Raw genomic sequence first — 24,318 nt, 5'->3', positions numbered from 1 at the left:
CACTTTGTGACCGAAGCAAGTCTGGAACGACCGTTTCTTGGTTTAGGCCGAATTTGTACAGATTGATCTCTCGAATCTAAAGTACTCCCTTGCAGTACATTGTTTAGGGTTTAAATTCGTTTCTCACCCACACACCCGAGATTACTAAAATCTGCAGAAATCGTTTTCACCCTCAAACAATTTGTGACCACAGTGGAAGATTGATCTTTCGGTTACAATATCAATTTTCGACCATCGATCTCATGCTTCGACCCAGGCATCAAGACGGTAGAAGCAGGCGATCCTCTCAGGGATCGACAACTCAGTTACTAGACGACCCGATTTTTCAGTCATGACACGGCAAGGGACGACTGGGGACTTCCCAGAGGTCAGAAGCAAACGATCCACTCAGGGATCGCCGACTCGGCTACCAGACGACCCGATTATCAGTCTTGACACGACAAGGGATGACTGAGGACTGCCTAGAGGTTAAAACCGAACGATCCGACCAGGGATCGACGAGTCGATTATCAGATGACTCAAAGACGACTGGGCACTTTCCACAATCACGGAGGTGCTTCCCACAAAACTCGGTCTTACACCCAGAAGATTCATTTTTCATCAAGAGATCTGAAAAACCGAGTAAGTCTTTCCTAGACAAAATACATGGTTTACTATTTCAAGTTTTCACGGGAATGATAAAACCGATATCCATGCTATGTTTCACCCCATGTCATCTACCGACACGCAACACTCACGGTTCCATGGTTTTCCTGGGATGTTTGCGTCACTTGCAATTGTAACCAAGACAACAACATTCCAAAACAATTCATTCCAAAAGACTAATCCAAAACCCTCATAGATAACAGTTATCTATCAATTCAAATCAAATCATAAACCAGGTGCTTTGTTTTCCTGTCAAAAAAAAAAACAGTCACCTACCCATACGTGCCTACTTTGCATAATAATGATTACCCGTCACTATTCATGAGGTAGCCGACGTTACTATGGTGATATTCGAAAAGGAATTGTTTATGATGAAGTATTTATTCAAGTTTATGAAAGGCATACCCACGACCAGGGTTTACACTAGTTCAGAAGAACAATATTTCTACAGATTTATGGAAAGCATACCTATGGCTAGGGTTTGCACCAACACAAGAAAAACAAGAAAACAAATTGAAAGAGAAACGCTGGACTACATACCTGGAATATGCTTGCCCACTTTATTGTTACCGCTCCACGCCAAGCCAGCGCCCATTCCAAGCCGATCCAGCACTAACAACTTGCATCTTTCCAGCGCCAGCAGCCTGCATCCCTTCCAGCGCTGACAGCTTGCATCCCTCCAGCGCTAACAGCTTGTATCTTCCCAGTGCCAGCAGCTTGCATCCTTCCAGCGTTGCTCTCGAACACCCAATAAAAGAGAATCAACAATCCAATTTCATCACATGTAAAGAGCAGGAATGACTTCTCCAAAATCGAGGCAAAGAAGATCAACAACCCCCCTGAGTTCACAAAGACTCTCTTCCTGTCAGGAGCTGCATGATTTCCGGGGACTTCGCCCACAAAATCGTGCAGTCTATGATGAAACACTTATGTGAGATTCTGTATTTCCCAAAGGCGCAGCGTCAAGACATATTTGCATCCCTGAACCGCACTGCATCAAGGAAGCAGCTGTTTCCAACCAGAGAAGCCGTTCCCAAACCCCAACCTCTCCTGGAAAACACGATTGATAAATGGAACTGGGGACTCCTAACCTTTGTTCGCTTGAAGGGTGTCCAGTTTGACAATACACTAATTAACGCAGCCGCTCCGCTTCAACGTTCACTCCGACAGCTTCTCCGCTTCAACGCTCGCTCCAGCAGCTGCTCCGCTTCAGCGTTCTCTCTATAAGCTGCTCCAAGATCCGAAGCCGAAGCTTTAGCGTTTGGCTTTTTAAGTTTCAACATCATCTCCAAGGGCCGAAGCTGCTTCAACGCCGCTTCTTCCTGCAAAGGGTTATACCACCACGCTCCTCATGTCAAGGATCATGATCACAACCAGCCATTATTCGTAGTCATGGCCGCCCTTTAATCCATCCCGCCAAAACTCGTGATCATGGACAGTTTGCTCGCTAACGCATCCAGCCATTCCTTTTACTTCCATGGATGCCTATACAATTCAAGCAAACCTACCTTGTTACCACGACAATGCAGTCTCTTCTGATTACATCTGCTACCAAGAACTGTTACCGCTCATTTGTTGATATCAGCCAGAGCTTCACCACAGCAGCAATCACTACAAAGATGGAAACATGTAAACCATACTTGGGTACTGAGGATATACACGGAATCCCTTCACTGTCAAAGCTCAGAAGACGCAGTCAACCAAAAGTCCATAGCCACAACAAAGTCATCTACTCTTCAAGGGTGCAGCGCAAGAATATCATCACCTCTCTGTATAGAAGACGTCTTCGACACTCTACGAGGCCGCGACAGATCCCAAGCCTGCCCAGAGGAAACAACTTCAGAAACTAAAGAAAAGCGCGACTGGGCACTGATCATCGCAGTCCATCCCGACGACCAATCAAAGATTCGTGAGATAACTCCAGAGATGCGGCTGAAACAGTTTCCTGAAGAAACGGAGGGAGCCACGATAAACAAAATAACTCTACCATTTTCTACCTCTTCGCTACCCAGAATATTTCATCCATGTGATATTCTGAGCATCCAGGCATCACATCCAGAAGAGTACAATAAGCTTGCATCAAATCCCGTGGACGTGGATTCAAGGCGATGCAATGAAAGTACGCTACACATGGGGACTACCAACATGGGACGCTTTCACTCCCCTCAACCAGGTTATTTCTAATTTCAACATCATCACTGTCGAAGTTTTACACAAGAATTTCTCAACATGAAGCCGTACATATGCACCGAAGACTCCAAAAGCACGCCACAAAGATACATTCACATATTCGGCCATGACCATCGGATCAAACGGAAGTATAACTGGGGATTGTTCACCGTGTCCTATTCCATACGATAGTCCAAGATTCAGAAGCTGGTTCGAAGGATGTCTCATGGAATAAATTCCTTGAAGACTTGATAGCAGAACAACAACGACAGAATGTCTCCCAACTCATCTATTTCAAATTGTGTCTTCGGAAGATTTCTGCCATACAATCATCCACAACATATCATCATCGCGATCAAAGGATCCAAACACTGAACAACCTGAAGTCAAGGATGTCCGACAACGCAACAACAATATCCAAGATTAGCCCTGACATGATCGTTTCCGAGCATATATTTCATCCATTCATCCCAAGAATGCAGTGGAGTTTTGGTAAATTTTGGAATCCACTAGAGAGACACTGCAGACGAAAGCACAGATCCAGACGAGGAACAAAAGAGGGTTGATACCTCTTTTCATGCGGACGGAGTTTCTAGAGTTTGAACAGAATGAAGACTCCTTCTTGCTCGGTGAACGGGAATAGATGACTGGGCGCGACTATACCACCTCGGGTCCGCAACATCCCTCCTGAATTCTTCCTGAGTTTCACTGTCGGGCCGTTTTCACCTCCTAAGCGAGCTCAAAATCTAAATATTCCCGCGCAAAGAGATATGAAATTCTTTTCCGGTCAGATGGAGGGGCAGACCGTCAAAATCCTAGTTCGTACGAGAATTCTACAACGATTCTAGTAAGGGGCGCTAATTAGGGTTTTCGCATGTTGAACCCTAATTTAAACAAAGTTGCCAGGCGCCATGTAACACCATGTGCTTTTAGCATGGCGCATGCTAAAAGATGTACCATGGCCTGAGATGAAGCTTCATCCAAAGCTTCTGTTGCGTAGGAAATTGAACATTGCCCTTGGCCAATACGTCGACAATGTTCATCCAACATGGATGGACAAAGAACTGGCAGCGGACAACCAACATGGCTGGACAACGGGTTGGCAGCTGACAGCCAACATGGCTGGACAACGGTTTGGCAGCTAACAACCAACATGGTTGCACATCGGGTTGGCAGCTGACATCCAACATAGCTGCACATCGGGCTGGTAACGTACAACCAACATGGATGGACATCGGGTTGGCAGCTGACAGCCAACATAGCCGGGTATATGGCAACGACCATGAATAGTAAAAGTGGGGAGTTGATGAATGATTTTTCCTCCCCCAATCAAAGTTGTAAAAATGTTAAGTTAACATATATAGGGAGGGGTACTTGGTTGAAGGTGCATATATAGACCATGCACCAAGTGAGATAGCCTTAGAGATGTACAGCCATCACGGCTGGACATTGGAGTGGCCTATGGGCCAAATACGGAAGTACATCCATCACGGCCCTTCACGGGACATGGCTCAGTAAATGTTCAGCCGTCATGGCCGGACATTGAAACTGGCCTGTGAGCCAGAACTGAATGTACAGCCATTACGGCCGTACATCGTAGTTGGCCAGAACGGTAAGGTGCATCCATCATGGCCTGGGGAGTTGATTAATGATTTTTGCTCCCCCAATTTGAGTTGTAAAAATGTCAAGTTAACATATATAGGGAGGGATAGTTGGTTGAAGGTACATATGTGGACCATGTACCAAGTAAGCTTCATAGCTTAGCCGGAAGAGTATAAATGATGCTTAGGCCTCATTTATAGATATGTAGCCTTACCAATGTAGCGTGTTAAGCATGGGCATCACTATGGCATGTCGCGGACCAAGTATTCATCACTTGGATGCATTTTGACGGAACAACCTATACGGACTAGGCCATTACTTTTATTGCTTGGCCACGGCCTCGCAAACGAGTTGTGTTAAGTTTTTGTCCCTTCTTTGATGAACTACGGTCTGTGCTTGATCCCTTTAGAGTAGGGAAGGGTACGTAAGCAGTCGCAATGAGTTGCAGCATTTCCGGTCCAGCACTTTGTCGTTCATATCATCTAATTGGGAGATGATTAATTGCGACATTTTGGCCCCTCATATCATCTATGCTCGGTAGCTCGATGCAAGAGATGATTGTGGCCAGACTTGATGAGGCTAGTTGCATTCCATTTCTTGGATGCTCATACTTCCTATCAAGGCGTTCGACATAGGTTAGAAACCCGAGTGTCGTAATTTAGCTCAAGAGGAGTCCATTTTGATGGGAAACGAACCTGATCATACTCGCCTTCACTAACATAGGCGGCAAGGTTTAGATAACAATTTTCATCGGGTACTGCGGAGCAATAAGCCTTGCAAGTACTGCAACTATCCTCTCCTTGTCTCAGCTTTGAAGTTACTAAACACGACTCATGTCCCACTTCACCACATGCCTCACATTTTACCACTGGACTATACTTATATGCTTCATTCAAATCACCTTCACAGTAAGGGCACTTCTCACCGGTTTCCAGCTGGATCTTCTGTATCGCATGTTACCGACATTCGACATTGTTTTACGTAGATGATAAAACCTCTTACGAGCACGATCACCAGCGAAGAACCGAGTGAAATATCGCATGTTACCGATGTATCCTGCTTGACAATCCGTAAGAGTTAGAGTTTTTGACCGAAGACAATCGTTATGGGGAGAGATTCCAAGAACACGAAGAAGCACAAAGAGGATATGTTTGCATTGAGTATGCATATCAGGACAATTGCATGATGGAGTAGCACAAATCACGACAGAGTAAACATTTCCGGTTTTACCTAAAACATAGAACAGATTTCCGTCGCGGTGGAGGAGACGGAGCCGCTGATTGAAAGCTTGTTCAATTTTTTCTGGGTCATAAGCATGTTTGTCTATCCATTCTTGGGTTAGTGCTCGTCTTTGAATATGATTCACATTCTTCACACCCAGAATAACATCTTTGTTCATTTGCATGCCACACTTGTTAAGGGCGATTTGATCATCGATTCGGTTCTGCATCATCCATCAATGCCGTAAAACTAGTCAATAAGTACCATTCAATCTTTACAAACTAGGTAATCCCAGAGATTTCAGGATTACTAAGGATTACTAAGAAAAAAACATTGCAGGAATTTGAACAAACCATTTAAGAGGTTAAGGGAAGTGGAGAACCTGATAAAGAATGTGAACCCAGTTAGTGGTTTCTGGACCTGTGACATGTTCCAATACCCAACCGCACTTGTCAAACTCACGCAGCACCAATTTGATAATTATATCACTATAATGCTGCGCATAGAGTGCTCAATGATCATTGAGATTAGTAGGTGACATTGTGATATTTATATATACATTCAATTCTATAAAGTGAAAGAAATCAGCAATTTTGGATCGGTATCCAACTTTGAGTTATATGAGTCAAGAGCAAACAAAAAAGAACACAGTATTTCGTATAACAAAACTCATAAACGTGTCCCTAATCCGGATATCTACAATTTTGCGTTCAAATGCTAGTGATGAATTTTCCAGTCAGAAAAACTAGTCTCATAAAAGTTGCACTTAGAGTGCTCGAAAGAGAGAACATAATGAAGATAGTTAGCGACTCTCACATATCTACCTCATGAAGACCCTATGGCTACCGAAAGTGGGATTTGTCCAACAACAGGACCCATCGATGTTTTCCCAATTAAAACCATTCACTCTGGAACTGGATTTTGGAAATTGAATACTGCTAAATCAAAATACCGACTCTCCTACAACGAGGCGGTAGTGCCGTAGTGATAGTGATAAGTTGTGCTGCCACAAATTCTCATGTAGTACTATAGAGGCTATGCGAGTGAGTATAGTATAGCAAACAAAACAATGAAGGAAGGAAAGAATCTATAAGAAAATCAAGAGATGCATTTACATCTTAAAAGCTAAAACAGACCCATTCAAGAAACTGATTGACAGATCACAGCATATTGAGAAATCCTGAAATATAACTACTGAGTGACATATGTAGCTAATTTGGAGGTGCGCTGCACAACGAAAGAAGAGAAGTTCAAAATTGAGTGTCATGGGTGCAGATTTTCGAAGTTAAGACGATCAATTTGATAATTGAGCACCGAAATAAAATAAAGTGAGAATGCAATTTAGCTTGACATACCCATAAACAGTCACCCATTGTTTACTCATTTTTCTCACTTCCTCCGCATCATTGAGATCTTTCTGCATTTTATTCCCTTCAGTAGGAGGATCACAAGAAAAACTTCTTTTTAATGGTGTAAGAGAACCTTTAGATGGTGTTTTAACAACTGATTTCTTCATCCTTGGTAGACTCTGATTTATTTATTTTTGTTTGTTTGTTGAGTTTGTAAAAGTTAGGGTTAAAGGAGTTTTGGAGTTTTAGACTGAATTTTCCCTCCAAATTGCTCTTTTTATTACTCCTTTTTCTGAAGCGTCAGTAGGAAGCTAACTGCTGCACAACCGTGTGTTTGTTACACTCTGAATTCTTGACTTTTGACCCTTTGTGATTAGACCAATACGGCCGATTAAGCACCGGAAGTTAACAATGGGAGCAAAGTTCAAACCATGAGTCTGAAGCCTACTACATACGTATCTAGGCTCAAAGTTAAGATTTGCTCACATCTCCAAGTATTCTGGTACTGAAACGAAAACGCAAGTAATATACATTAATCTGAACTGTAGACAGTATTAACACCAATAACTGAAACCGATATATTTTTGGACTAAATAGATATATGTGCTCTTGTTTTTCAATGATTATCACAAAAAGTTGCCAAATGCTACACAGAACAAACAAAGAGTTCAAAATACCGATATCCCCAGACTGAGGTTCCCAATAAGACTTAAAAATTAGAATACGCTTACATTTAAACAGGAAACCATAACATTGCAGCTCTCTCCATCTTACATCCTAATCAAGAATCACTTTGATCTTCTTCGTCTTCGTCGGACTCGCCTTCATCCTCATCTTCTCCAGAAGAAGCATCCTCACTGTCTTGGTCATCCTCGCTTTCAGTGGCATAGGCTGCAAGGTTTAGGTACCTAGATGCATCAGATACTGCTGACCACTCAGCCCAACAACTTTTGCAATTTTCCCTTCCTCGTTTGAACTTTTGCAATTTTCCTAGATGCCAGAGGCTTCTTTTTTTTATCCGTTCTGCATCTAGTTCCTGTCTCTTCATAGGATCCACAGACTTCACACCCAAAATAACATTTTTGTTCATTTGCATGCCGCTCTTGCTAAGGGCGATTTGAGCATCACTTCGGTTCTGCATCACCCATCAATGCCGTAAAACTAATCAATAAGTAAACCATCCAATCCTCACTAGTTAATTAAGACCCAGACATTTCACAACAAAGTAAGATTTCAAATTAAATGAGATGTGCTGCGTTATTTGGAGATAAGAGTTTGTTTTCAAAACCTATATGGCGAAGATTTTAAGGATTACAAAGAAAATTAATACAGGATTAAGAACAAACCGTTTTAAATATTAAGGGAAGGGGAGAACCTGATAAAGAATGTGAACCCAGTTAGCAGCATCTGAACCTGCGACATGTTCCAATATCCAACCACACTTTTCAAACTCAGACAACACCAATTTGATATCTCTTTGTCTAAATCTGGACAGGAATAGAGACAATTATATCATTACTTTGCTGCAAGTGAAGTGCTCCACAATCATAGAAATTGAGTTAGGAGTTTTCTACACTAGGTGAAATTGTGACAGCCCTAGCTATATTTACATTCAATTGTACAAAGGAAAAGCAACTTTGGATTGTTATCTACTATTCTGCATCCGAATGATAGTGATAAATTGTGAGCCTGGATAAACTAGTCAAATGGGTAGCACAATAAATCTAAATACATAGCCAATAACTGAGAAGACACACCAATTGCAACTTGTAGAACCATTATTTAAAGCCATTAATCATCTCCTAAAACTGGATTTTGGAGGACTATACATAGATAAGGTAATGAAACCCTAAAATGCAACAAATTCAGAGTATTAAGTATAGTGTTGCAGACAGAAACAACGATTCACGGAATAAAGAAAAGAATGTATGAGTAAGTAACAGATGTATTCATCCCCAAATTATTGACATCAATCGCATCACATTGACAAAACATGGAATACAAGAGAGCGAATTAGGTTAAGATGGTAGTGAAGTTAGGGATTACCCATAAACAGTCACCCACTCTTCTTCCTCCACACCCAGATTCTTTTCCATTAACTTCCCTTGAGAATGAGGAGTACTGATTTTGATCGATTTAGCAGGAGGATTACTGGAAATCGCGTTGCAGTTTCTTTTTGATGGCGTGAGAGAACCTTTTGATGGAGTTGTGACAGCTGATTGGTTCATTCTTGATATGAGGATTGAAACAGAACCCTAAAACAAGACAATAAGAAACTCGATCAACCAAAAAAGAAAAAATCAAAGTCTTGGAGGATTCGAAACATTAAAAAAGAAAAATTGTATCGGAATTACTGTTTGGTGAAAGTTAGGGTTAGAGGAGATTTGGAGCTTAAACTGGGAGTAAAGTATCTGAAATTTTTCCCTCCAAAATAATGAAGAAGAAGAAAGTTGTTTTATTCTTCTGCTGCTTTTTCTGAAGCGTCAAGAAGACGGTAACTACTGTATGTACAGCAGTACTTCTCTGAGTTTTTGACTTTTCAGTCCTCGAGATTAGACCTCACGGAGTCACGGTTATCCATTTATCATTGACGTGGCACTGATCGAACTCTTCCTGGATTGGCGTAAATTGCATGAGATGATCAAAACAATTTACGGAAAGCCTTGTCATTAGAGCTGCACATGGACCGGTTCGGACCGGGTTTTTGGTGGAACCGGTACCTGTACACGGAGTTGACCGGTTCCTCAATTTGTGTACCTGTACCTGTACCTGGACTTGTACCTGTACTGGTAAGACCGGTCCGGTTCCAGACCGGTACCGGGTTTTTTACCCAAATTTTGAAACACAAAGGCTAACAACAAACTAACTTAACATATAAAGTTCAACATTACAACTTAAGTTCAAAATAACGAAGGTACCTGTACCTGTATCTATACCTGTACCAAGACCAGGACCATTACCTGTACCTGGAGTTGAAGATTAGACTAAACCTAAAAGGGACGGCTAGGATGTAATATCTTAAAAAATATCAATGGCTCTAATTTACCGGGTTTTTCGGTTCGGTACAGACCGGGAATAGCCCAGAACCGGTACCTGTACCGGTCTATACCGGGTATCAACATTCAGAACCGGTACATGTACCGGTAATTCAGGGTCCGGGTCGGTTTGAGTCCGGGTCTTTCGGGTCCGGGTCGGTACATGTAAATCGGACCGGGTCTTGTGCAGCCTTACTTGTCATGGTTCAAGATTTTAGATTCACTCCAAAAACTGTTGTGAAACTAGGACCAAAAAGTGTGGATTCAAACATGCTTCAATGTAATCTGGAATCAATTCTGTGGTGCCAAATGATTCGATTCGGCACTACAAAATTTATTTATTGTGCCAAATCATTTGGCGCTATAAATCTGAACCATTAGATATTATCTTTAAAAGTTAAAATTTAACGATTATGTTATTTGCGCCAAAACATTGAACGCTATTATTATTAACCATCAGATTTTCTTTGAATTTTAAATTCTAACGACTCAAATCTTCTACGTGAAACCATTTGGCGCTTCCATGATTCAACCTTGAGTCACGATAGTGCTTGGACCTTGAATTAAGGTGACGTGTCTCATGTTGAATGCTGATTTGTGAAGGATGATAACAAAGCCTGATCATCTAAAAGTTTATTGCTAATGCAGCACAGAAAGTTAAATAAGGGAGCAACGTGTTTGTAATTTTCGTCCTGAGAATTCGTTCTACTGGGGTCAAAGTTCAATCGTTAATAATATAAGGGAAAATTGGGAATATGTCCCAAAATCCAATGTCATCCTGAATATATGTCCCGAAATTTCAGTTTTCAGAGTTATTGCCCCGATCCTCTTAATTTCCATCCAAAAAGTTAACTAGGCAACTTACCCACAGATGTGAGATTACACATGCGAGTTGAAACTCGGATAAACCCTTGACCACTTATGGGACTGTACGTCCACAACTAACTCTACCTGTGACATACGGTAATGTTTAGTCACCACCATCAGCCATATCTACAGCATAACTAAATTACAGAAAAAACATCATAGAATTCAAATTACATCAGTCAAAACAAACTTATTAAATTAAACAATTTTAAATCCCTAATGCAAGTCCATTAAAAACCATTGAAAATCCTATTTACATGCCTCTGCACTAAACCCCCAAATTAAAACCAGTTTTAAACATAAACCCTAAAATCGATGTTTCACATAAACACTATTGGAAGCCACATCTGCAGAAACCATGAATAGTCTAAGTGGGTTTCATGTTCTTACCCTCTTTAAAGATCCACGACTTCAAGTTAACCATCATTTTTAACTGTGGTGGAGAAAAAAACAACCAAACACCAGCGGAAAAAGGGCTATCTGAGACACAATGAAACGACACCCGCTGAACATAGCAATGTGACGTCATACCGAAAGCGTAGCTGACTAAAGTCAACTTTTCGTTGTAGTAAGACTTTTGTTGACTTATACAATGACACTTTGGAAGCCTTTTCACTAGTAGATTTTACTAGGGAAATGGGAAACACAATATCTTTCCTCTCGGTTTTTTTATATTATCGCTTTTCTTTTTCCTCTCTCCCAGAACTCTCTTTCTTATCTCCTTTTTCTCTTCAGCCGCCTCCTGTATTTTCTACTTGTTGTAGTGTTAAGATTGCGGTAAATAAGAATTCGTTGCTCGGACTTGTAAAGATTTAAAAATAAAAATATATACAAAAAATATTAACAATATGGGCAAGAGTACTGGGACTAAAGATACAGCCGTTTTTTTCATTTTCAAGTGGTTCAGAAATTAATTCTAACAATTATAGTTCAAAAAAAAACAAATATTAACTCTAGTTTATTGCCAAGATAGATTTTATAAAATATTAGTTGTATTTTATGAGCATGGCGCATCAAAAATTCCTAGGACCAAGCATACTCCATCAAATAAAATCACAAGTAATTAATTTAAAATCTTAATTCAATTAAAATTAGTGCAAAAAGTAAATAAAAGAATTAATTAAATTACCACATGGATGAATTAAGGCTTTCTCCGTTGTCCCAGTGCTTGGGTTTAGCTCATCATAGTAAAAATGCTCTCAAAATATTTTATTAAGCTCAATTGGTGTTTACAATGAAGAGAAAATGGAGAAAAGGGTGAAAATCGGTAAACTGCAACGCTTATAAGCGTTACAGAACACCGTTACAAAGAACGATAAAAGAGTGCTGCTGTTGTCTGCGTAGCTGACTACGACCCACGGAGACCGGTCGTTGTCACTGTTTGGGAACGACTGTCTTTGGCCGTCTGTTCTTCGTGTTCTTCCTCTTCATCAATGGCAGCAGCAGCAGCAGAGAAAAATGGTGATTCTCCATCTGCAGCCTTCTCTCCTCTCCTCCCAACTCTCGACACCCTTTCTCCTTGACCTCAGTGAGCTATTTATACCCAACAGCATCGATATCTTCCATCATAACTCCATATAATCTTCTCTTCAATTCTTTGCAGACGCGAGAATAATATTTTTGATTTTTTTCCTGTTTAATCGAAATCGTGTTTACCAAATATTCTCTTGGCTTCTGACGCTCTCTCAATCTTTCCTAGCTTTGATATATTCGAATCCCATGAGATAACGCACGTATATCCTCCAACAGAATCCAATATTTTCCAAAATATTCTCCCGTGAAAACAGCTCCCCTGTTTGGACTTTGATCTTCTCTCCCGGTAATTTCAGCCCAACTTGATCGCTAAAATCACTTACATTCGGCCTGTTTAGCCTTAACAGGCTTAGCCCAATAATTTCCAGCGATCGAATCTTCCAAAAACACGTCCAAGAATCGAGTAGAAATTTCATGCAGGCGTGATTGATTTCTCCCGCCATTTTCAAATTCAAATCGTGAAAAGGTGTCCCCTTAGCAAACAGTGGTGTCCCCTTAGGAATTTGGGCTGAAATAGTAATTCTTGGGTTGAAATAGTAATTTTTCTGGTTTCCTCCGGGACATTTCTGGGACGTTTCCGGTACATTTCTGGGGTGCCTTTAGTACTTTTCTCCAGGGTGTAAATCATCACTTTTTGAGCAACTCTTTCCATACAAGGGTATTTTCTCCAAAAACACCTAAACAAACATAAAAACACAATATTAGTACAAAAATAGAGTTCCAACAATACAGGCATTGAGGACAAATTAGACACAAAAATGTGTCTATCAAATACCCCCAAACTTATTATTTGCTAGTCCTCGAGCAAATTTATTCTTGAAAAGTGACCGAGTTAATCTCGGGTGGGTTTATCAGAGGTGTACCCACAAAAACCAATACTTCAGACCCTAACTATCTATGCAAAATCTTGGAAAGCACTAAAGAACCTCCTTGGTTGGCATACTTATTAATTATAGGAGGAAGTACCCTGATGCGAAATTCCAATTACTGTACACGAGTTATCACTCAAGCATACTAAAATTCATATAAGTGACAGAGCTCTACTAAGATAGTTTCACGATGGACATCATACTCGGAGTCAGACTAATCACATGAAAAGATTAAGAAGATGGAAAAAGAAAAATGTAGATGGTTGAAAAGTGAACGATGTTTCCCATATCTGTCTGAAGGCCACTGCCAGAATGAACCTATCCTAATGGACTGAGATACCGGTCTGACTAATATCAACACAACTGGCATATACAAGGGAACCAGTGGTCAATAACTTAAATCTAGATCAACAAACTGGCAAATACAAGGGAACCAGCAGTTGACTACACATAACAATAACCATTTTTATTTTTTTTTTAACGACATGAATAGATATTTTTGATCCAAGCGCATGCTTCTTGTCACCAGATTACACTATAGTTCCCACGAGTCCTGCATTCCACGCTTGCTTAGGCGATGGAAACAGGGAGAACACACACATATTGCTATCCAAGTGTTAATACTTATTCCGATTGGTCTAACTGGTCCAGTCTTATTTTATTTTTTTTTAGTAATCTCAGTCACTCTAATTCACCCTAGCAGTGGTAAAAACTTGAATCGTGTGCCGCACCAAATCACTTGAAATAAAAGAAAACTGAAAATAGAAAGTGAAAAGGACTCGACGAGATATGGCGAAACTATCATGTTATTTCTAACACCTGAGCTCTGTGCTTTTATGAATAGACTCTATATATGTTTCCATCTAGTCAGATTGGTTCCTCAACTCCTAAAACAAAAATGTTTCCATCCACTTAGATTGGTTAGTGCTATCCTTAATAGGCGTAAATTTCTAGGCTCTGGAGTTTATTTATTGCAACTAAAAAGTTTCTCCCATACCCCCAAACTTAAATCTAACATTGTCCTCAATGTTCTAAAGATGAAACTAAAAGCATGAACAAGGAGAAACTGTTACCATTTGAAGCGGAAGAGTTAAGGGAAGATATTACCTTGTTGCATGAGCATGGGATACCTCCCAAGAAGTGCTAAGTTTATAGTCTTCAACCAGACTTAGGAAAGGATTAGTCAACTCGAACCATAAAGTAACAGTCGAAATAACTGTGGGTCTTCAAAACGAAAAAGAGCTGACCAAAGGAAACTACAATAACCCAAGAAAGTGAACAAGAATAACATGCCCTTATCTAGTTTCCTGATTAAGATATTCATATCTAATTGTGGTTCAGGTTCAGGTTCTATGAAAGGGTCTAAATAAAATATTTTCCTCGGATGCATTTCCTCATAGGTTGGATCCAAATTATTAGGTCCTAGAGTTTGGGAAAACTCAAATAAGAACTTAGAATCACAAAATAATAATAACCTAAATAACTGAGGATCCTCTAAGTCAATCAGGTTTGACTTACATAATTGACCACAGTGAGAGTAGTGGTCATTCTTAAGCAAATGTGTCGATTCTAATTTCCTAAAGCATTTAGGTCTAGTCTCACAACTTAATATTCGACACATTTGGAATATAAACGTTCCCACAGTTGGAAGAAAACTATTTGGTGGGAAAACAAAGTCAATCTGGGTATCATAGCCTAGGCAAACCACATCAACCAGAGGATGGGTTTCTAATAACTGAACTCCTTCATGGACATCATTAGGCTCGGGAAAAAGAGTATGAAGGTAATCTTGTAAAATGGTCGAGGCACAGATATCAAGTCCTAAGTGTGGGGACTTTCTGAGAGTTAAAGGTAAGGCACTAGGGAAGTGATAATCACCCCCAAACTTAGAGTTTTCAGTGTCTCTAGATAGACCTCTAATTATTTCTTGAATTTCCGTATCTTCAGAGTCCTTAAAATATTCAAGAGATTCTTCTAAGTTATTATCAGGTAGTGCATCTTCACTCATCTCTACGGGTCTATCTTCTTCTTCCAAGACTATTGTTTCTAAGTCGCTAGACTCTAAAACAGTATTTTCGAAATGAACTCGTTCCTCTAAACCACTATCGGCTTCGTAATCAAAAGGAAAAACTACATCGTCTAAAACGGTGGTATCCCTAATCAAATCCTCGTCCTTTTGAATAGGTGAATAATCATAAAAATTATTTGGATTTGAACTAGAAATAATATAATCATTATAAATCTCAATTGGATTAATAGATTCCTGATCACGATGCCTACATATTTCAGATTCTTCATTACTACTATCCTCATCATCATAATAGTACAAAGATGATTGAACCTTATCTAAATAAGTAGTGTCTTTTATTCTAACCTCGTCCTCTAGATTGGGCAAATATTCACTATTGATATCATGGGTAGAATTGGAAACACTATTTTGGAAATTTAGATTATTTCGAGCAGCATTAGCTAACTGTTCATTTTCTGCCTCTAAACGTGCTTGAATTTCACTGAGCGTAACACTTATACGTTCACAAGTCTCATTGAATATCTTAGACCGTTGTGTACTCTCTTCTCTTGAACTAACTGCACGTTCATACTCCCTTCGAATTTGTTGGTAGGTTTCTTCTAGAGATTGAACAGGTTTAGAAATGTCATAATCAGGACTAGTTTTTAAGTAATTTTCCAAAAACACATGATTAGTACTATAATATTCCTGATTTTCTTGCTCGTAAGACCAATTCGTGTGTGGATAGTAATTGGGCTCACTATGGTATGAACCATAACCTTGAAAAGGTTGGCGTTCCCAACTACTATTCCCACCATGGTCATAAAACTGATGATGTCCATATTCAAATTCAGGTCGATACTCATTGTATTGGCTTCTATCATACCAGTTCGACATTCTTAATTGCAAGGGAATTCTACACAACCACAAACAAGGCCGACTCGACTCCACCAAAACAAACCTAAAGATTTCTAGCAAACAAAAAGCATGATGGCTCCACTTAGATTGTTTCTAGACCAGCTTCTATCTTTCGAAAGGGAATTCGTTGCAATTTGAACAAACCCCTCTGGAATCAATCCGAGTCAAAGTAAGTTGAATTGAGGCGAGGGAAGCTCAGTGGAGCTTTGATACCCAAGGCCTCACCGCTATCACAAGGCGGCGCAGTCACGCATTCAACTCACAGAAACCATCATGAACTTTGGAGTGTGCTTAAAGAGCAACCAATATTTTTCGAACGAGTTTCCTATTAAGCTCGTTACCCTATCGGTCTCGTTCTATTCCAAATTTTAAAGCTTAGGTTCGCGTTCGGTTTCGTTTTCCTAAGGCGGGCAAGAAGAGAACGGTGATGAAATCCGAACCCTTATCTTGTTTAGGCCAGGCCTTGCCCTTTACTAGGAAAATAAAGACAGTCCGGTTCGTCCTCAAACAATTATCACCTTAAGGCAGACAGTAACCCGCTTGCAGGAGATTCACGGGTGTTTCGATTGGACTTACCTCCCGTACCAGACGGGCGATGAACCGTTGTCGTCGACTCGGGCCACGACTCCTATGACGTGTGCGAACCCGAGGGGCCGAGACGATATAGTAATCGTCGTCCTTCCCTGCAAACAGTTTGTATTTAATTTTTTTTTTTTTAATTTATAACCCTTCCGTAGGGTTTTAAAAATAATGTCCAAAGTCCAGAATAAAGTCCAAATAAAAAGTCCAAAATTACAAAAATTATGAAAAATAAAGCCTATTTACAAATTCTAAAAATAAATAAATAAAAGCTATATACAAAAAAAATAATAATAATAAAAATTAAATCCTAAAAAAAAATTATGTCTTTTTCTTCTTCTCTTTTAGCTTTAAGCTTTTTGTTCCCAAGTCCTTAGTATTCCACTTCGAACCTGTAAATCAAAGACACAAAAAGAAACGTAAAAAGGAACAAATAATAGTAAAAAAATAAAATAAAATAATAAACCTAAAAACAAATCTATATACAAGTCCCCGGCAGCGGCGCCATTTTGTTGTAGTAATTCGATTTGCGGTAAATACGGATTCGATGCTCGGTCTTGAATAAATTTATAAACAAAAATATATACAAAATTGTCACAGGATCAAGAGATACCGGGACTCAGGATTTCACCAATTCTTATACTCATGCGATTCAATTATTAATTCTAGACAATTAAAGCTTATATTGATAACAAATATCGACTCTTACTTTGCCAAAAATAGATTTTGTAAGTATTATATGTAAATCATAAGCATGATGCATCAAGAATATCATGGATTAAGCATACATCATCAGACAAAATCACAAATAATCAATAAAATTCATAATTCCATTCATAATAGTGCAAATAGTCATAAAAGAATTAAATAAAATTACTCATGCATAAAGAATGGTTTCCTCCATCATCCCAGTATTGGGGTTTAGCTACTCATAATAATCATGTTCTCAAAATACATACTTGATGCTCAAAATATGATTAAAAGAGTGAAAAATATAAAACAGTGGTTCTGTGACCCACAAACTTCGTCCAGAAAGAAACGATACCAGTGAGCTGCAGTAAAACAACGACACCCATCTGCTGCTGTTGACGCTGCAGAAAATAAGACTGCTCTGAGCAGTCCGTTCTTCGTGTTCTTCAAGGTTTGTTAATGGCAGCAGCAGCAGCAGGTACAATTCCTGCAACTCCTCCTGCGCCTCTCTGCTGGCCTCCCAATCGACCCCTAACTCTTCATCCCCCTTCTCTGACATAAAACCAACTATTTATAGGCTTTAAATCCCCTTGAAACTCGATCAAACCCCTTGGAAATCTCCATTATTCTTTACGGGTTGTTTGAAGAATAATCTTCTTCTTGTTGCGTCACAGGCTGTTTCTAGCTTCTCTCGTCTCAAATATCTTCTAGGACTTTTACCCAACTGTTTTGATGTATATCCCACGCAAGATATCCCATAAATCTCTCAAACTAATCTCAAACCCTAAACAGAAACCGTGTGCACTGTCTTGACTTTGTGTGGATTTTCTGACTTATCCAGCCCAATTAGATGGGTCTAATCGCTTCTAACAGGTCCCTTATGTCTTGTAGAGTCCGTGGGTACCAAATTTGCCCATTTAATCGCCTCCTAGGTCGCTCAAATCATTGATCCAAAACTGTTGACGCTGCTGCCTTTTTTCCCGCCAAAATCCAGTTTTGAAACTTTGAAGATGACCTCCCCCTATCCAGTTCCGGTGTCCCTTTAGTACATGCCCTGAAATGGGGTGCCCCTTAGTAATTAGGTTACCCCTTATCCAAAGTGAGAGTCCGTATAGTAATTTTCTCCCACGAGCGCAAAAACCACTTTTTAGCCAATTTCGCCGCAAAAGCTTATTTCTCCAAAAACACCTACAAAGACATAAAATAACCAAATAAGTACAATATCGAGTACTAACAATATATACAAATGAGCTATATTAGACACATAAATGCATCTATCAATCTCCGTTTCTCAACGGGCGTTGATATAATCTCCGTTTCTCAACGGGCGCTTGTATAGAGTTCGTCCCACGACTAGGCGGCCATATAAACTACGCCCCAACGAAACGTTGATAAACTGTACGCCCGATGGAGCGTTTGCTGAGTTGTTCGCCTGGAATCAGGCGTTGATATACCAACCGCCCCATTCAAACGGAGGTAAAGTTTACGCTCAACAACATGCGTTGATATAGTATACGCCCCGCAACAGACGGAGATAAAGTGTACGCCTGCCGTCAAGCGGAGATATGTAAACGCCCAAATCAGGCGTTGGTTAAAGCTTCCGCTCGTTAATCTTGTAACAACTGAGGATGGGTTTCTAACAACTGAACTTCCTTATGGACATCACTAGGTTCAGGAAAACGAGTATGAAAGTAATCTTGTAAAATGGTTGAGGCATTGATGTCAAGTCCTAAGTGTGGGGACTTTCTGAGAGTTAAAGGTAAGGCACTAGGGAAGTGATAATCACCCCCAAACTTAGAGTTTTCAGTTTCTCTAGATAGACCTCTAATTTTTTCTTGAATTTCCGTATCTTCAGAGTCCTTAAAATATTCAAGAGATTCTTCTAAGTTATTATCAGGTAGTGCATCTTTACTCATCTCTACGGGTCTATCTTCTTCTTCCAAGACTATTGTTTCTAAGTCGCTAGACTCTAAAACAGTATTTTCGAAATGAACCCGTTCCTCTAAACCACTATCGGCTTCGTAATCAAAAGGAAAAACTACATCGTCTAAAACGGTGGTATCACTAATCAAATCCTCGTCCTTTTGAATAGGTGAATAATCATAAAAATTATTTGGATTTGAACTAGAAATAATATAATCACTATACAGCTCAATTGGATTACTAGACTCCTGATCACTATGCCTACATATTTCGGATTCTTCATTACTGCTATCCTCATCATCATAGTACGAAAATGATTGAACCTTATCTAAATAAGTAGTGTCTTTTATTCTAACCTCGTCCTCTAAATTAGGCAAATATTCACTATTGATATCAAGGGTAGAATTGGAAACACTATTTTGGAAATTTAGATTATTTCGAGCAGCATTAGCTAACTGTTCATTTTCTTCCTCTAAACGTGCTTGAATTTCACTGAGCGTAACACTTATACGTTCACAAGTCTCATTGAATATCTTAGACCGTTGTGTACTCTCTTCTCTTGAACTAACTGCACGTTCATACTCCCTTCGAATTTGTTGGTAGGTTTCTTCTAGAGATTGAACAGGTTTAGAAATGTCATAATCAGGACTAGTTTTTAAGTAATTTTCCAAAAACGCATGACTAGTACTATAATATTCCTGATTTACTTGCTCGTAAGACCAATTCGTGTGTGGATAGTAATTGGGCTCACTATGGTATGAACCATAACCTTGAAAAGGTTGGCGTTCCCAACTACTATTCCCACCATGGTCATAAAACTGATGATGTCCATATTCAAATTCAGGTCGATACTCATTGTATTGGCTTCTATCATACCAATTCGACATTCTTAATTGCAAGGGAATTCTACACAACCACAAACAAGGCCGACTCGACTCCACCAAAACAAACCTAAAGATTTCTAGCAAACAAAAAGCATGATGGCTCCACTTAGATTGTTTCTAGACCAGCTTCTATCTTTCGAAAGGGAATTCGTTGCAATTTGAGCAAACACCTCTGGAATCAATCCGAGTCAAAGTAAGTTGAATTGAGGCGAGGGAAGCTCAGTGGAGCTTTGATACCCAAGGCCTCACCGCTATCACAAGGCGGCGCAGTCACGCATTCAACTCACAGAAACCATCATGAACTTTGGAGTGTGCTTAAAGAGCAACCAATATTTTTCGAACGAGTTTCCTATTAAGCTCGTTACCCTATCGGTCTCGTTCTATTCCAAATTTTAAAGCTTAGGTTCGCGTTCGGTTTCGTTTTCCTAAGGCGGGCAAGAAGAGAACGGTGATGAAATCCGAACCCTTATCTTGTTTAGGCCAGGCCTTGCCCTTTACTAGGAAAATAAAGACAGTCCGGTTCGTCCTCAAACAATTATCACCTTAAGGCAGACAGTAACCCGCTTGCAGGGGATTCGCGGGTGTTTCGATTGGACTTACCTCCCGTACCAGACGGGCGATGAACCGTTGTCGTCGACTCGGGCCACGAATCCTATGCCGCGTGCGAACCCGAGGGGCCGAGACGATATAGTAATCGTCGTCCTTCCCTGCACACAGTTTATATAATAATTTTTTTTTTTTTTTTTTTTTTTTTAATAATAATACCCTTCCGTAGGGTTAAAAAAATAAAGTCCAATTGTTTAAAGTCCAAAGTCCAAAATAATAAAAAAAATTTACAGTTTTCCTCACACACTCTAAAAAAATTAAAAATTAAAAATTAAAAATTAAATCCTAAAATTTTCCTTTTTTTCTTCTCTTTTCGCTTTAAGATTTTTCCTCTCCAAGTCCTTAGTTTTCACTTTGAACCTGCAAAATAAAGACAAAAAGAAACGTAAAAAGGAACAAACAATTCTAAAAAAAATAATAAACTTAAAAAAAATAAATCAATCTATATACAAGTCCGCGTCGGCGGCGCCATTTTATTGTAGTGTTAAGATTGCGGTAAATAAGAATTCGTTGCTCGGACTTGTAAAGATTTAAAAATAAAAATATATACAAAAAATATTAACAATATGGGAAAGAGTACTGGGACTAAAGATACAGCCGTTTTTTTCATTTTCAAGTGGTTCAGAAATTAATTCTAACAATTATAGTTCAAAAACAAAACAAATATTAACTCTAGTTTATTGCCAAGATAGATTTTATAAAATATTAGTTGTATTTTATGAGCATGGGGCATCAAAAATCCCTAGGACCAAGCATACTCCATCAAATAAAATCACAAGTAATTAATTTAAAATCTTAATTCAATTAAAATTAGTGCAAAAAGTAAATAAAAGAATTAATTAAATTACCACATGGATGAATTAAGGCTTTCTCCGTCGTCTCAGTTCTTGGGTTTAGCTCATCATAGTAAAAATTCTCTCAAAATATTTTATTAAGCTCAATTGATGTTTACAATGAAGAGAAAATGGAGAAAAGAGTGAAAATCGGTAAACTGCAACGCTTATAAGCGTTACAGAATACCGTTACAAAGAACGATAAAAGAGTGCTGCTGTTGTCTGCGTAGCTGACTACGACCCACGGAGACCGGTCGTTGTCACTGTTGGGGAACGACTGTCTTTGGCCGTCTGTTCTTCGTGTTCTTCCTCTTCATCAATGGCAGCAGCAGCAGCAGCAGAGAAAAATGGTGATTCTCCCTCTGCAGCCTTCTCTCATCTCCTCCCAACTCTCGACACCCTTTCTCCTTGACCTCAGTGAGCTATTTATACCCAACAGCATCGATATCTTCCATCATAACTCCATATAATCTTCTCTTCAATTCTTTGCAGACGCGAGAATAATATTTTGATTTTTTTCCTGTTTAATCGAAATCGTGTTTACCAAATATTCTCTTGGCTTCTGACGCTCTCTCAATCTTTCCTAGCTTAGATATATTCGAATCCCATGAGATAACGCACGTATATCCTCCAACAGAATCCAATATTTTCCAAAATATTCTCCCATGAAAACAGCTCCCCTGTTTGGACTTTGATCTTCTCTCCCGGTCATTTCAGCCCAACTTGATCGCTAAAATCACTTGCATTCGGCCTGTTTAGCCTTAACAGGCTTAGCCCAATAATTTCCAGCGATCGAATCTTCCAAAAACACGTCCAAGAATCGAGTAGAAATTTCATGCAGGCGTGATTGATTTCTCCCGCCATTTACAAATTCAAATCGTGAAAAGGTGTCCCCTTAGCAAACAGTGGTGTCCCCTTAGAAATTTGGGCTGAAATAGTAATTCTTGGGTTGAAATAGTAATTTTCTGGTTTCCTCCGGGACATTTCTGGGACGTTTCCGGTACATTTCTAGGGTGCCTTTAGTACTTTTCTCCGGGGTGTAAATCATCACTTTTTGAGCAACTCTTTCCATACAAGGGTATTTTCTCCAAAAACACCTAAACAAACATAAAAACACAATATTAGTACAAAAATAGAGTTCCAACAATACAGGCATTGAGGAAAAATTAGACACAAAAATGTGTCTATCACTACTCTCCCTCCAGATTACACCGGTTCCATCACCACAACCACACCACCAACATCACTTTCTTATTCTTCTTCGTTTTCTCTTCTTCTTCTTCTTCAATTAATTCAAAGAAGAAAACGAGACTTCTTCTGCTTCTATCCAGTAAAGTTGGTTTTCTGATCTCATTAGTTGATATTGTTTCGATTTAGGTGGTGGTGGAAAGGTCTTTGTCTTGAAACTCCGGATCTATTTGTTCTTCACAAGATGAAGTCTATTTTCGTTTCTCGATCTAACATTTGGGTTTTTTTTTGTTCGATTATTTCTTTTTAACCATACGAGTCTCACCGGCTCACAAGTCTCAACTGACCAGATTGAATACCGTAAGTCTAGGAAAGACTGGGTAGTATCAGATAAGTATTAGAGTCTTTCAGTTAGCTTAAGAATAGCATTCATTACTTTTGAATAGGTAAAAACTGTTGTAACATCATCTTTGAGATCTTGTATAAATAATACATCGACTCCACAGTTCAGGTGTGGAAGTCATTCACCAAAACTCATATCCTAACTTGGTATCAGCCTTGATCCAAGCTTTGCTTCCAAAACACTTCAAAACAAACAAAACTCACCAAATATGTCGACAACAACTCAGCTAAGAAACGTACAGATCCATCATCTGGTAACTCTTAAGCTAACAGAAACCAACTACCCACTGTGGAAAACACAGTTTAAACCAATTCTGAAGGGCCATGGATTAACTGGCTTTATTGATGGTACAAAAGCTATACCTCCTAGAACACTACCAGATTCTGATGCTGAAAATACAGAGTTCATTGCATATGAAGAACAAGACTCTCTTTTGGTTGGATGGCTGAACTCAACTCTTACTCCAGAGTGTCTTGGGGTTGTACGTGATCTTAATACATCTAAGGAGGTATGGGATGCATTGGAGGAAGAATATGCTCCAAAGACAAAGTTTCACCAGATGAATATCAAAAAGCAGCTACACAACTTAAGCAAAGGTAACAAATCTTTAAGAGTCTTTTTAAATGAGGCTAGAGAACTATTTGCACAGCTTGCAGCATCCGGATATACAGTCAGTGATGATGAAAAGAAACAATCCATCAGCAATGGGTTGAACCAAGCATATGATTCGATTGTCTCCACCTTAAGCACAATGGAGAACCTGAGCATGGATCTGTTTTACTCACATCTTCTCAACTTTGATATGCACATCACACGTCAGCTTGAGGAAATACAACAACCCATTGCACATATTGCAGCTTCATCTACATCAGGACGAAAAACTCCTCAAAACAACAACCACAATCAAAATCAACGACCTTTTCATTATCAACAAAATCAGTCACAACATCGTTTCCAGTCTCCTCTGCAAAACAACAACACTGCTGAGAAGTGTCA

At 39.4% G+C, this 24,318-nt stretch overlaps 1 protein-coding gene across 1 annotated transcript; it reads right to left on the bottom strand.

Annotated features, from left to right (window-relative positions):
- Nucleotides 1-7,602: 7,602 nt before the first annotated feature.
- Nucleotides 7,603-9,479, bottom strand: LOC113337036 (nuclear pore complex protein NUP35-like). Its single transcript, XM_026582731.1, has 4 exons — nucleotides 9,341-9,479; nucleotides 9,033-9,241; nucleotides 8,362-8,473; nucleotides 7,603-8,121 (listed from the first exon to the last, which is right to left on the bottom strand). Exons 2-4 carry the CDS (start codon nucleotides 9,212-9,214, stop codon nucleotides 7,768-7,770), a joined length of 648 nt encoding a protein of 215 aa, XP_026438516.1. The 5' UTR covers nucleotides 9,215-9,241; nucleotides 9,341-9,479; the 3' UTR covers nucleotides 7,603-7,767.
- Between the last annotated feature and the right edge of the window lie 14,839 nt (nucleotides 9,480-24,318).

Source organism: Papaver somniferum, chromosome 1 (assembly GCF_003573695.1).
Source record: "Papaver somniferum cultivar HN1 chromosome 1, ASM357369v1, whole genome shotgun sequence".
In the NCBI taxonomy this organism is placed as follows: Eukaryota; Viridiplantae; Streptophyta; class Magnoliopsida; order Ranunculales; family Papaveraceae; genus Papaver; species Papaver somniferum.
Note: the sequence above shows the minus strand (reverse complement) of the source record. Positions and strands in the feature narration are given on the sequence as shown.